Genomic DNA, 14,631 nt, shown 5'->3' with positions numbered 1-14,631 from the left:
TTATTTATATTATTTAATTTATTCATAATATATAATTATTTAATTTTTTCAAAATAATTACAATATTTATACCTTTTCATACTTTAATATAAATAAGATTTTAAAAACTAAACAGGTTTAAAAAAAAATCTATTACTTGGTTTATGATAGAATTTTTCTTTATTAGTTTAGATAAATAAATAAATTATGATTCATTATAGTTGGTAATAACTTTTTTATTTATGATTTGTTACAATAGTGTAATTATTTATATTATTTAACTTATTCATAATATACATAATTATTTACAATTATTTATTTTTTTAAAATAATTACAATAATTATAGAAGCATTTTTTTATGGCATTCGGACGTCATCTTCTTTAGTGTATGTCTTATTGTGCCTTCAAAATAAACATGTTACTAAGTTCATTTGGGGAGATAACAAACAATTACTACGACCAAGACGACATGTCATCTGGTTATTACCCACCTCCAATTAATAGATCCCAGAGTCATCCATATGATAAATGTAGATGGGTTTTACATCTACTAACTACCTCCTCCATCGACATTAACTATCACTTGATTACTGCACTAATTGAGAGGTGGAGAACAAAGACCTATACTTTTCATTTTCCACTTGGAGAGTCCACAATCACATTGCAAGATGTGGCTCTGCAATTAGGTGTTCCCATCGATGGTGAACCTGTCACTGGATTCACAAGTAGGGACATGGTTCAAGCGTGCCAATACTTGTTAGGGTCCATCCCTCCCTCGAATGTAATTAAAGGGAACACCATAAAGTTATCATGGTTGAACAATAACTTTCAGCAACTGTCGGCTAATGTTATGGACGATGTCATCGCTCAACATGCTAGAGCACATATTCTTTCATTAATTGGGAGTTTGTTGGTGCCGACACATCGACAAGCAGATTAAATCTAATGTATATGTTATTATTAGCTGACTTGATCCATGTCGCCACTTATAATTGGGGTTTAGTTGTCTTGGCGTGTCTTTATTGTGCATTAGATCATGAAATTGATTATCACCAAGACAACATAGGAGGTTGTATGTTACTATTGTAATGTTAGGCTCAGGAACAAATTAAAACACTTTCTCCAATAATTGGGCCATTAACTCCCGAGGACATTGACGCCGGACAAGATTTCCCATTAGCAAAAAGGTATATTTTGATATTTAATGTATCACATATACAAATGAACTTTGATGTCCAATATTAACAATTTTTTTTTATCCAAGGTGGTCTCGTGCACCGTCACAAAGGTACCACTCACTTACGAAGATAGTTAGTTTGATAAGGAAGACAATTGATAATTTACAGTAAAAAAATGTTCGTAAAAACATTAATTTATATTCTCAATCCAATGTTTAAGTATATATTTTGTCTAATACTAATGCCAAGTATTTTTCCAGTTCTTGTCTCCATACAACAGGCCAACTGTCGTTGTATTGATCACTGATGAGGTTTCTCCAGTTAGTAGGGCAGTTGTTACCCTTATTTGTTTTGCCATCGTTGAATTTCACCAAACTAGTCGAGTTATGCGGCAATTTAGTTTTCGACAAGGTATTCCATTTTAGAGCCACAAAACTTAGAGGAGTTGCACAAAAAAAATACGAGGGGCAGAACAAACAAATACTGGCTGAAATACCATCAACAATGGATTGTAATGTGGAGTGATAAACATAATCGTCTAATAGAAGACATTCAGTTTAATGGTAATGGTCATTTGCATGATTCTACAACTTACATGCAGTGGTACATTAACCATACCATCCATTACATATCGGCTCAGGAATCCTCATCTGACGATAATGTAAGTTAATTCATATTCATGTCTTTTACTTTTAACAATATCAACATGTTTATAATGAAGTTAACAATTGTTTTCGAATAGTATGACACACCGCAATAACCCATGAAACTGGAACCGTAACCATAATCGCCTTTGCATCCGACTTATCACCCTTCGAGGTTTCCTTCTTATGGTCATGATTTTGATGTTGGTCAATCCAATCATTCGGGTCTTCCACAACCATCCACATCCACACACATGGATCATCTTCGTCACCTCTCACTTCATTCTCCACAACATCAGATTCCTTACACTTATAATTTTTTTACTATGCACTATTGAACCACAATGCCATCACCAGGATCTCATAATGAAGTCAATAACGAAGATGACGAACATATCACTAATGATCCTCTTCCACCTCCACCTCCGTCTGATCATCACCCTCCACGAAGACCTCGACAACAAATATGAAGACCACATTGTGACATTTCTTCCCATAAATAATTTACTTCCAATAGTTAAATTTGTATTTTTATTTTATATTTTGTAATGAATCTTACTAATCTGTCTAATTATAATTAATCTCTTTTCATCATTACGTGTTCTATAAAACCATTATTTTCCAAGGTATTTATTTTCCAAATCCACAACAACAATTCTCTATTTATTTTCCAAATACAATAACAATTCTCATTTCTCTATTTATTTCCTAATGCAATAACGCTTTTCTTCATATTTTTTATTAATCAAATAACCAAATTAATATATTACATTACCGTTAAACATGATCCATACACAATTACCCAATTTTGTGTCGCTTAAAACTAACACCCTTAGAAAATTATGTATCAAATTAATTTTTAACATTACATAACTTACTACTCAATATATAAAAAAATAAATAAAAAAAACTTTATGACGTGGACAAAGTCGCGTCAACTTGAAACAACTTCAAGTTGATGTGACAAGAATCGTGCCAAGTTGACACGACTTAATGTTGACGTGACATAAATCATACAAAGTTGACACGACTTAAGATTGAGGTGACAAAATCGTATCAAATTGACATGATTTCTTCGTATGAAATCGTGTCAAATTGGCACGACTTATCAAATTTGATTTTTTTTTAAATGACCCATTTTGATAAAAAAAAAAACCCACCGTGGTAAAAAAACCTCATGTTTTTCAATTTTTTCATTCTTTTCCCAGTTTCTTGTAGTTATTAATGGAAAATAGACGTTAATGTAAAAATAAAATAGATGTTAATGCAATTTGTATGAAAAATTAATTAAAAGAATTTCACAAAAAGAACAACAACTTTTGCATAATAAGTCCATAATCATTGAAAAAATCATTTAAAGAAATAATGTAATGTTGATCACACATATGGCATATTATTATTGAGCAACACTTGATAATAATTAAATACATATATTCTTTTAAACATTTATGATTTCTATAGGCAATAATGGTTTTTATAAAGAACATATTAAAAAAAGGAAGTTTCTCACAGTTTCTTTTGTCACTTTGGAATGTGAAACAAATAAAAAAAAGATTGAAAGAATATTCTGAAGCACATGGGCATACTTTAGATTGGTGGTGGTTGTAAAAGAATATATTGTAAGGCAAAAAAATTAACAAAATTGGCATAAATACAAAAAGAGAAACTGTCTTACACATAACTCATATGAGAAACCCTATATAAAAAATAAAGTAGTATTGTGATATTTTCTATTTTTAAAATTTTTTCCAGAAAGAGAATACATAAAAAAAGAAAAAAAAATATTTTCATACAAGTTCACTTTTCTAGAGTCTTTTTGGAGTGATGGTGAATTATTTACTTATTTTAAAAAAATGTATTCAAAACAAAGTGTATTTAACTAAATCTTAAATTATAAATCTTAACATAACTTAATTTTTTTTTTTTTTTTTGCATAACTTTTAAAAAAAATAATAATTATTTACGATTATAATTTAAAAAATATGTACTTTTTCATCACCATTCTCAACTCACATAACCTCTCTTTGGTGGTTATATAATTTGAGAAATCATTGTGAATTTGAGTCTCATCCTCAAGCAAAAACTTTTAAACTAAATCTCTAAAATGATCTCATCTATTCACCATTACTTCTATATAGGAAAATATTTATAAAATATCATTTTATATTTTGTTTTCTTAATTATTATAAAATGCATAAATCTTTAAATATTTTCTTTTTTCTTTTTTTTTATTAATTTGACTTATGACTTTTTTTTTATATAGAGCCAATTCATTTACGTATATATATTATCACCTTTTACATAAACAAGTTGTTTAATAACTGATTTTTGAAGAGGTTATCTTTATATAATGGATTTTGCAATATGAAAGATTGTACAAATATATTATGAATCACGGGGTTGCTAATTTGTCATCATGGTTGAAATGGGATTGACATAAAATGTTATGAAATTACAAAAGAAAACTAAAAATTAAATACCGATTTTTTAAATACATCTACCATAAACTTAACTGTTTTAATTTTCTTTTAAATTAAAGTGCTTAATTTTAAAAAAATCCTACATAAAATGAGTAAATCATATATATATATATATAGTTTTCTTCATATAATATTTTTAAATTTTAAATTCTCAAAATACATAAAAATCCAAACTCAAGAATGAGCTTTTAGCTAAATTCAATATATATATATATATATATATATATATTATAGAGAACATTTAGTTTAACTCAAATAATAGAGAACATTTAGTTTATAAGTAATGTTCTTATCATTTGTATCTTTCACAAAATTACTATTAATTATCAACTGATTTCTCTCTGAGATTGAATACAAGTACACAATATCATTTTAAGTTAAGAGAATAACAAAATCATATATATATATATATATAATATTTCTCCATATTAAAACTCATACAAATACACAAAGTAAAATACACTTTCTCCACTACTTTCCTAATACTTTAGTATTGGTAAATGATATTAAGAAAAATATAGAGCGAATACGTTGTATAAAACTTATATTAAATATATTGAAATTTATTTTGAATGGTAAACCTTATATCATCATTAAAGAGTGATTAGTGTACTTGCTTGAAAACATTGATGTTTCACTTTGTGACAACAAGTATAAGGATGATAAGACCTGAATCCTATCTATTTTTGTCTTTCTCATGAATGTGTCGGTGCTATGTACAAGATAACAAACAACTTTCTTCAATGCCGTGTAATTATAATGTGGATGAGTTCGTTTGCTTTGGCAATCTTATGAAGGATCATATGAAGATTATTTCATGGAAGACACATTTCATGAAGTAGTATTTTTTTGGGTGGCAAAGTTGGGACGGGATGGGATGTGCGGGTCGACCCGTTGAAAAAAAACGTGGATGAGTTGTTTATTTAAATTCGCTTTTGTTCCGCATAATTCGCAGTCTGCGCGGGTTAAGTGTGGGACGGAGTAGGTTAATCCACATAACTTGTATAACTTTGAAATGTAAATTTTTTTTTTCTGCATCTCCATATTTTTTTTTATGTGACTTCATATTTCATATTTTGAAAATTTTAATAACATCTTACTACACATAATATTATCAGACCATTTATTTAATGTATCTAAATAATAAAAAATCTAAATTTTTATTTAAAAAATTATTTTTGGCCGTAGGCCCGCGGACCAACCCTTATACGAGTTGGGTTACAAAAATCAGCCCGAAAATTCTATGCAGGATGGGCCAACCCAACCCACTTTTTGTGGGTCAAGTGCGAAACAAACCTATATGATTTTAAAGGATAATAATATATGATTATTAGATGATAAAATATGTAAGTAGTAAATATTAGGGTCAGTTTTTAAAACCAAGTGATCTTGTCGTTGAATTTGTTATGATAGTGATTTAAGGTTTAATGATTTAACTGTGGTCAAGTCGAATAAATATTAATAAATTATTTTAATAATTGAAATATATATAAGAATATAAAAAATATCATAACTTAATTGTGATAAAAACAAAAACAATACATAAATTTATAAGTTCTAAACATTTAAAATACATTTTTTTATAATTAAATTAAATTAAGAGGGATACAAAGGGTATCCCAACCTTTTTTCATAAACCAAACCCCGTTAAGAAAGATGAATTTAAAATACATATGAAAGTTTAAATAAAATATATTATCGTATTTAAATTGAAATTTCAACAATTTGCATCAATATTAATTAATAATAACAAGTTTATATGTAAAATAAAAAAATATGTTGTGTAGTCTGATTAAACTATCACCGATATAAAATAATAATGCCAAGTTTAGAAAACATAGCCAAAGGTATAAGAAATAGAGGAACACTAGAGAAGAAGACTCGTCATCATAAATGATGTCTAATAAACTCTCAAAATTAGGGTTATAATGCCATGGGTTCAACTAAAAGCCTACAAAAATCCCAACATTTTATTGATAAAACAAAGAAAAGAAGAAAAAAAGAGATCACAAACACTATGATTATGAACTTCAAAATTCATATGCTGCCATGTTTATAAACTTCCTTTTCAATATTTTTCTGGGCGTTGTTGTTACAATCACTAAATATATAATCTTAAAGATGTACAAAGAGTACAAGTTAAAATGATTAATGGTAGCCATTTCAAGGTTTCTACGTTGGAAACCCTGGTAGCTAAATTGGATTTTAGGATAGCCATTTACAAAATGAGCAGCACCTAGTTCATAGCCACTAACATTGATGTCTTTGTCTTGTCTAATTTTAGTTATGTACATACTACACTGCTATATTTTCTTTGAATTTCATGCACATGGTGTTTAATATCTTGACTTCAATTAGAGCCAAATTCCTCATTCCAGCGCTCAAGCTCTTCCCACTTACTTTTGTTTAAACTTGGTCTAATTGTAGCCATTGCCTTCTTAAAGTCTTCGTATCTCAATCCTCTTACCTGGTAAAACTTAAAATAGTTAACTTCTAACAATAAGAGAAATGTTCTCATTTACCAGATTATACCAATCCACATCTAAGATCTTGTAATTCAAATCAAATAGCATGCCTGATTAGCCTTAACAGTAAGAATGTCAGCACCCAACTCTCTAATTGGCATCATTGCAGCTTCTTCACACAAGGCTTGCAGATCACTACCAGAATATCCTGCAAATCAAGAATAACAAACATAATGGTCGCGTTTAAAAAGGGAGAAAAAAAGAAGAGAAAATAAAATCTCCTTGTTCTAATTTCTTTCTCATCATGAGTCAAACTAGGCACGAGCAAAATATGCACTTTAGCTACAAATACTTACTTTCTGTCTCTTTTACAACCCTCTCCAGATCTCTACCTGCAACATAAAATCCAAAGCTTTTAGTTGAAAGCAGAACAGTGCAAATAATAATAATAATAATCTGGAGCTTATTTTTAGAAGATGTCAATAACAAGTTTAAAGCAAACAGAAAATAACATCACTAAGAACTAATACAATTTTTGCATTTTCAAGTATTTGTTTGGCAAACAATAACCGGTAAGTTAATTTTACCATATTTGGCATTGAATTTCAGATGAAACCAGAATATATGAAGGTACAAGCCAGCAGCAGTAAACCAAGTATCCTATAGAAGAATAAATAACCAGGAAATACACTCTGTGGCAGCACCAAGTACACATATCAATAGAAGTATCACAAAACATAAAATATGAGCATATTGCTTACTAGGTAAGGAGAATGCTTGACCCTTGAGCCTGTGTTTTAGCAGAAGCTTTCGAACATTTTCATCTGGTAAAGGTACGTATATTCTCTTTACCTAGTAAAGATTTAACAGCAAACCCAAAAATTGTAAGTAGAGAAGCGGCATGTGGTTCAAAGATCATTTAAGTTTAAAACCAGTGTCCATCCATGGGATACAATCATGCATATATTTCAATGAGCAAAAATGAGATGTCTCTTAAAAAATATAATTCAAAGTGTTTTAATGATTTTTTTTTTGAAAACTAATAGATTTTTCCACAAAACATTTCAGAAATTTTGTTGGAGGAATCTTAACAGAGAGCGTAAGTCTGCGTTAAAGAAGCAAACGAATGCCATATTGCCATGCAAATAGAAACTCCCTACAAATATAAAAACAATTGCTAGGAGTCTAAGCTATGTCTCAAGGTAAATAAAAGATAATACAGATTATTAGAATAGAAGTTTATCGTATACTACATACAGACATGTTACAATTAACAAAGGTATACACCCAAAATCATACTAATATATTATCTACAAATGGGTTTCTATTTCAGATGACCATTTTAAAACCACTATTCAAGACAGTATGATATAATCACATAATTTATTAACCTATTACAAGGCATATAATAGTCATTGAGCAAAAAATAAACAAAAGGTTATATCCCTGTACAATATTTCACACCATCAGCTAAAAAAAAATAAAAAAATTCTATCTGATAAACATTTGCATTTAAAATCACATGAGCAGCATGACATTCTGGAATTATATTTTTACATTTCCAGTATAGGACACTAAATAAAGAAATTCTTACCAGTCTCCTAAGAACTGCATCATCCAATTCATGCGGCTTATTTGTCGCACCTATATTAAGGAGAAGTGAATTTATGAATTTAGTAAGACTAATAATAGACTTATAGACACATGACCAGGTATTCAGTTATATCTATATTCAAACTCATAATTATTCTGGAATATAAAAAAACAGATGAAGATAAAGAAAGAAATTCCACATCCACAATGGCTGAATTCAGTCTGGCATCCCATTATATACAGATGCCACGTTTTTAGGACAGATTACAAAGCAAGCCAGCTAGGAAAGGAATTAATATTGTTCTTAACACACCACAGGTGAGATTCAGCTGAATTTAAAAGAGAGAAGCGAGGGAAATTTAATCATTGTGTAATTCCACCAGATGATATTAAACAGCTATTTCTGGAATAAGCCCCAAACCCATCTATGGGGCTAATATGACGACAACAATCTTTGGAGGACAAATGTGATGGCACTTGAAATCTTTGAGAAACCACTATGGTGCTAACTAAAAAGTTTTAGAGGACTTATGTGATGACACATAACTTTAGACGACTAAATTGAGGCTTTACAACAGGAATGTCAGAAATTCCAACACTCCCAGATGAGCATACATCTAAACTATCAATCATCACTTTCCAAAGGGGAACTAAGACCAGCAACTGCAACTATTACCAAAAAAACACTAAACCAGAGCACTGCAATGGTACGCATGTTATTAACCAGTGTACTGGATCTAAAATCTAATTCTTGCTTAATTTTAGAAAGTGAATAACTAAGTATCTTCAGATATAATGCTTACCAATTACAATCACAATATCATCAGGATTGGAGGTCACCCCATCAAACTGGATAAGAAATTCAGATTTTAATCGTCTGCTGGCATCATTCTCATTTGCCAACCTTGTTGACATTATACTATCAATCTGTTATTAGTTAAGAGAAAATTACTACTGTTAGTGGAGAAAAAAATTAAGATGCAAAGAATATAACCTTTACTTTCTGTTTATAAATTCTCCTATTTAACTAGTATGGCTTCTGGAAAAGAAAAGTAACAGTTAAACACAACAAATTGGATAACTTTACACTTTAGCCATCATAAGGGATTAGAATTTGGGATAATCAATGATAGTGCTGGTCACCCAGAGACTGACTGTTATAAAGAAGGACAGACTAATGTGATAAGGAAATAATCTGTTTCACAATGTAGATAGACACTGGAAGTGATTTCACAATGTAGACACCGGAATTGGTTATGTTATGTGCATCATCAATCTTAATAAATATTTAGCCTAGTTCAGTTAGAAGATACAAGATACCCGATACAACTTTTATCAGAAGGGATCCTTAGCCACATTATTTTAAAACAAGCTCTGTATGCTGTTAATAATAATAATTCAATGAAAATTGTTAGAAATAATGTAAGTAGGGTGCGTGGATAAATTGTTGTTGTTATTATAATTATTATTATCATCTAATAAAGAAAATTAAGTTTTGAATAACTGTAATCTATCTATTTATGCCACGACACATTGTATACGAAATCATCACATGTCTCTTATTTTCTTTCTCTCAACAAAAATCAATTAATATTGTGCTCTGAACCAAGTTTCAAACAAAATAATTGAAACACAGAGGGCAGTTGGACATGTTCAAAACTTCAAATAGTTAACAAACAAAGCTCTGGAGGAACTGATTCTGAAGAGGTTTGTTGCTTTAAAAGCAAGCTAAAAAAATTCCCCTATTCTCTAAACATATTCTTCTGTAAGGTCTTTCTAGTCATATTTAGTATTGGGAGAAAAGTTTCTCTATATCTATTCATGAGGGAAATACCTCATCAATGAAAATTACAGATGGTTGTCTTGATATAGCTACCATGAATAGTGTCCGGACAAGCTTTTCACCTTCACCCACCTATTGAGCACAACACAAGTTAATCGTGGAATAAAGTCTTAACCATTACTTAAACATATTAACAGAAGAAATAAATGAGATTCAAAAAAGGAAACTGCTAGAATACGAAAATTATCCAATAATAACTTCACTTTATTTTTAGAATAATTTAGAACATCTAGGATTACCTGTTTGGGATTAACTTCCATATTTTCTGATGTTTCATGATTTGTTATATTATACAGTTTGGATTATATCTAGCATTAGTATAAATAAGGATTTTGTAAATCATATAACATATCATATCAAGTTAAATCAAATCAGTAAAATATCAAATTTCCATGTATTAAGTATCTTTTATTTCCTTTTCTTCCCGCTATACCTAAAACCCTGTAATTACAACTGATATGTGGATAGAAACGTACCCATTTTGATGTCAAGGAGGCTGCCGTGATATTAAAAAATGTTGCTTGCGATTCTGACGCCACTGCTTTGGCAAGCATGGTTTTTCCATTACCAGGTGGACCAAAGAGAAGCAAACCTAGAACAAAAAGGGTTCATCAATTTCACTATTTGGCATTTTCATTCTTCAATTTTCACCATGATCCTATATTTGCCAAAATATAATGAGGTCTTAAGGCATTACCTCTGGCTGGCCTTCGAAGACCCGTAAACAAGTCTCTTCTCTTAGTTGGTAAAATAACCATTTCCATTAAAGCTTGCTTTGCCTTTTCAAGCCCAGCTGCATTTCCACACTGATAATCAAAGAAATGATAATATATAAAACAAAGAAGCATACATGCATAGATTCTTACCAACATCTTCCCATTTAACAGAAGGACTTCTGTCTACTATGGCAGTGTTAATCATTTCAACTAGTTTGGTATCATAATTTACACCAGATGCTTGACTCGATTTTGGGCTTCCAACTTTAGTCACCTGACCTGTTCTTTGAGGGGGCTTTTGTAACACATTCTTTCTAGTACCCAATGGCTTAAGCGGTACTGCAGTAGTGCTCTGTAAACGTTTTCGAGGAAAAAGAAAAGAAACATAAAAGTCTCATTATAAATTATAATCATAAACCTTTGACCAATATAAAGTAAGAACACTCGATCATTCTAATTTAACAGGCTTAGGACCTTCATCATCTTCAAACATCACCTTCAATGTTTAGAATCTAAACACCAACAACAAGGGTACCTGATTGGCAGATGAGCTACCAGCTCGTCTAGCGAGAGTCTGCAATCTCTCAGAAACTTGACTCTGCCATTTGGATATCTTCTCACGATGCGACTGCACCTTCTGCTGTTCGCTGCCACAGTTTCCATCAACAAAACATTCACATTATTAGAATCCACAAACCCTACTTTCGCGTGGAATGATCGGCGTGAAACAGCAAGAACCTGGGAGTGATGTAGGAAGGAACGGGAGTTGAATTAGCTTCGAGGAGGATCGATTGCGCGTTTCTGTAGTGGAGAAGCGCGTCGTCGACCAAACCCCATTCCTCAGCCCTAACGGCCTTGGCGATCTCCTGCGTGGCCAAATCGAAGTAGCCTTTGAGCTTGTAAGCGACACGGTCGTTGGAAACAGAAGGAGGAGGAGCTTCCATTGGATCCGGTGAAGAAGAAGAAAGAGATGGTGAATTTGCGGTGTTGTGATTGTTATGAGGAACGAAGATGGAGTTAAAGGAATCAATAATTCCCTGAAAGAAACTCATTCCTCAGTCATAAACGCGATTGTCCCTTTTCACTTTTCATCACTCGGAAAAGCCAATTTGGGTTTGCGTGCGTTTAACTTATTACTGTATTTTGATTTGATTAGGTTTAAGTTTTTTTGTGAATTTATTGGATTTGATTGTAAGTAAATACAAGCTTGCACTGGCTCAAACACTCACCACAGTCACGTGCTTCGCTCACCAAAACAGTGAATGTCCCTTTTGGAGTAAAATGATGATGGTTAAAACTTAATACGTTTACATTTATAAATTGTTTAAAAAATTTAATTAGGTTTTTTTAATTAAAATTGAAATTTATTTTAATACGATTTAATACACACATCAGTTAAAAATGAGTCGAAGTCAATATTTTTTCCAAATCTCAGAACAAAATACATTAAATATTAGAAATTGAGATCAATACTTTTATAAATCTCAAAACTAACCATACATTAAATATAATGATTAATCTTACAAAGTGTTCGATAAATCGACATAGAAAACTTAATTTGAGAGAAAAGATTGAGAAGAACAAGAAGTCAATGAGTTCTGAAGAAAAAAGTTTTGTTTATAGGTCCTTTTAGGAATATTTTTAGTGTACCGACTAGACCAAAAGATAAGACGGAAAGGTGATCTAGACCGAAAAGTCAATCCAAAAGGTTGGACTAAATAGATAAATAATATTAAATTAATTACTGTAACAAAATCCGTAAAATAAGCTTAAATGTGTTTAATAAATATTAGGTACAAAAAGAAAAGGTCCAAATAGGTTCTAAACTCAATAAGAAGACATTATAAACAGATGATTAACCCAATAGGTAAGTAGAGTGAATTTATCTGATAACTTTATAAAATTGATTATGACTTTGGCATCAAAGCGCCTTGTACTCCAGAGAGGAGACTGTGAGACCCAACCTAGATAAGTGAGTTTATCAGTCTAAACTTAATCCCAAATCAAAGGAATAGTTAACCAAAAGTGCAATTTAAGAAAAAAGACAAAAAAAAAAACTGAGATTTGTGTTTAGACCTTGTAAGAACAAGTTTGATACTATAAAGTTTGATCAAGAGGTAATGTATTTTTTACTCTAAAATTCTTCAAATCCATTTTTCTTGATAACAAAATTAACAGTTAATCTACTATTTTTGAAATTGAGTTTTTGAACTAGTAAAATTGCAACGATTTTTTTTACGATTTTAAGTCATTATACATAATTTTTAATGATTTCAATTATAAAACTCTCTTAGTTTAAAAGCCTAATTAAAAATTTCTCAAAAAGTTGGGGTGTTATTGATGTATTAATTTTGAAGTGATAGTATTTATATTAGAGTATTTTTGTTATTAAAAGAGGTTCGTTGAAAAAATCGTTACCATAACAAAATATACTAAAATTATTTATACATGAAATCAATTTTGATCATGAATCAATTTCTCAATATGAAACTAAACATACGATTTTTCTTCTTTTTAATTATCTAAAACCACTTTAAGTAATGCACTACGAACAAGGGAGGGTTAGAATTTGAATATTGGAAATTATAAAATTAAGAGAGATTCGATAATTGAAAATAGAGGCCAATAATATTATATTTTTCAATGAATTTAAAATAATAGAAAATAACGTGTTAAAGAACATATGGATTTTTAGACTACAATATTGTTATTCAATCATTCAGAGGAAGTGTAGATGTTTTTTACATCTTCATCTAGTACAGTTATTGGTCTTGTTTTATAATGGAATATAACTATTTGCCTTAAAAATTTTATTGGTTAACAATATACAATTTAACTTTATATCTTGAAAAATAAATTTGTAATCACAAAAATTTTAATTAATGAAATTACAAAGTATTTGATAAAATGTATAAAACCTGTTAATTTGTATGCTTAATTAGTTATTGTAATGACACGTGTTATATATATTTAATTTAACAGATTAAATATGTTTTTACTTAACATAAAATTGAATTGATTTTCACATAGTCCAAACTTTAACATCTTATATATAGTAGATAAATTATTGAAATGAGTTCTTGTAATATTTGTTTATATAAAAATATAGTTTAGTGTAAATTATGATGTTAATATAAAAAAAAAAACTGATATTTTAATAGTTCTTTATTACACGTATCTAAAAAGTTTAACATTTCAACTAAAAACAAAAATCAATTGCGTGTACAATTTCAAACTATATATTTAGTTTATTGATGACAGTAAAATTAGTTAAGTATCCAACAGGTTTTGTATAAATTATCAATAATATACGTAATTAATTGGTGACAGTAAAATTGATTAAATATTTAACTGATTGAGCAAATGCTTCGGACTTATATATTTAATTGATTGATTAAAAGAAAATAATAAAGGTGTTTAGCATTCATCACCATTTATATTTCATAAACATGTATCAGACATAATCCTATGTAATACTACATTACTACTTCTGAAACAATCTCTTTTATAAACTGAGTGACCCTAGTTTTACAACAGTGATAGAGCAATCTGCTTTTCCATCTTTAAAACAATTATGGTAAAGAAACGAAATTAATCACTATTTTCCCCTTTAGCAATTAGTTGTGTGATTCTTGGAGTGTATTGAAATAAAAAAACTTAATGAAAAAGAGCTTTACATAGTCATATTTTGATAACATTTACGGCAAAACCTTTTGAAAAATTAAAAAAAGC

General features: G+C 29.8%; 1 protein-coding gene across 3 annotated transcripts; it reads right to left on the bottom strand.

Moving 5' to 3' along the window:
• Positions 1–6,303: 6,303 nt before the first annotated feature.
• LOC137823976 (AAA-type ATPase family protein) lies at positions 6,304–12,067 on the bottom strand. 3 transcript variants are annotated; one of them, XM_068629378.2, is made up of 12 exons: positions 11,638–12,067; positions 11,435–11,546; positions 11,050–11,251; positions 10,881–10,976; positions 10,660–10,775; positions 10,175–10,255; positions 9,144–9,267; positions 8,342–8,391; positions 7,509–7,599; positions 7,104–7,139; positions 6,858–6,955; positions 6,304–6,749 (listed from the first exon to the last, which is right to left on the bottom strand). In XM_068629378.2, exons 1-12 carry the CDS (start codon positions 11,949–11,951, stop codon positions 6,633–6,635), a joined length of 1,437 nt encoding a protein of 478 aa, XP_068485479.1. In that variant the 5' UTR covers positions 11,952–12,067; the 3' UTR covers positions 6,304–6,632. The 3 variants fall into 3 exon arrangements, 2 of the variants coding, with proteins under 2 accessions (XP_068485479.1, XP_090149881.1); XM_090293755.1 differs by having other exon boundaries at positions 10,881–10,989; positions 11,638–12,031; XR_016514726.1 differs by lacking the exon at positions 9,144–9,267 and having other exon boundaries at positions 11,638–12,038.
• Between the last annotated feature and the right edge of the window lie 2,564 nt (positions 12,068–14,631).

This window comes from Phaseolus vulgaris, chromosome 8 (genome assembly GCF_051622355.1).
Source record: "Phaseolus vulgaris cultivar YP4 chromosome 8, ASM5162235v1, whole genome shotgun sequence".
Taxonomy (NCBI): Eukaryota; Viridiplantae; Streptophyta; class Magnoliopsida; order Fabales; family Fabaceae; genus Phaseolus; species Phaseolus vulgaris.
This window is presented reverse-complemented; position numbering and strand designations above follow the sequence as displayed.

Bases quoted from the DNA above. Each gene is read 5' to 3' on its own strand.
- LOC137823976 (XM_068629378.2), bottom strand. From the start codon at position 11,951: ATGAGTTTCTTTCAGGGAATTATTGATTCCTTTAACTCCATCTTCGTT. The intron at 11,547-11,637 runs GTTCTTGCTGTT...AAACTGTGGCAG, and splicing joins CCTTCCTACATCACTCCCAG to CGAACAGCAGAAGGTGCAGT. The intron at 6,750-6,857 runs GCATGCTATTTG...AAGTTTTACCAG, and splicing joins TTACTGTTAAGGCTAATCAG to GTAAGAGGATTGAGATACGA.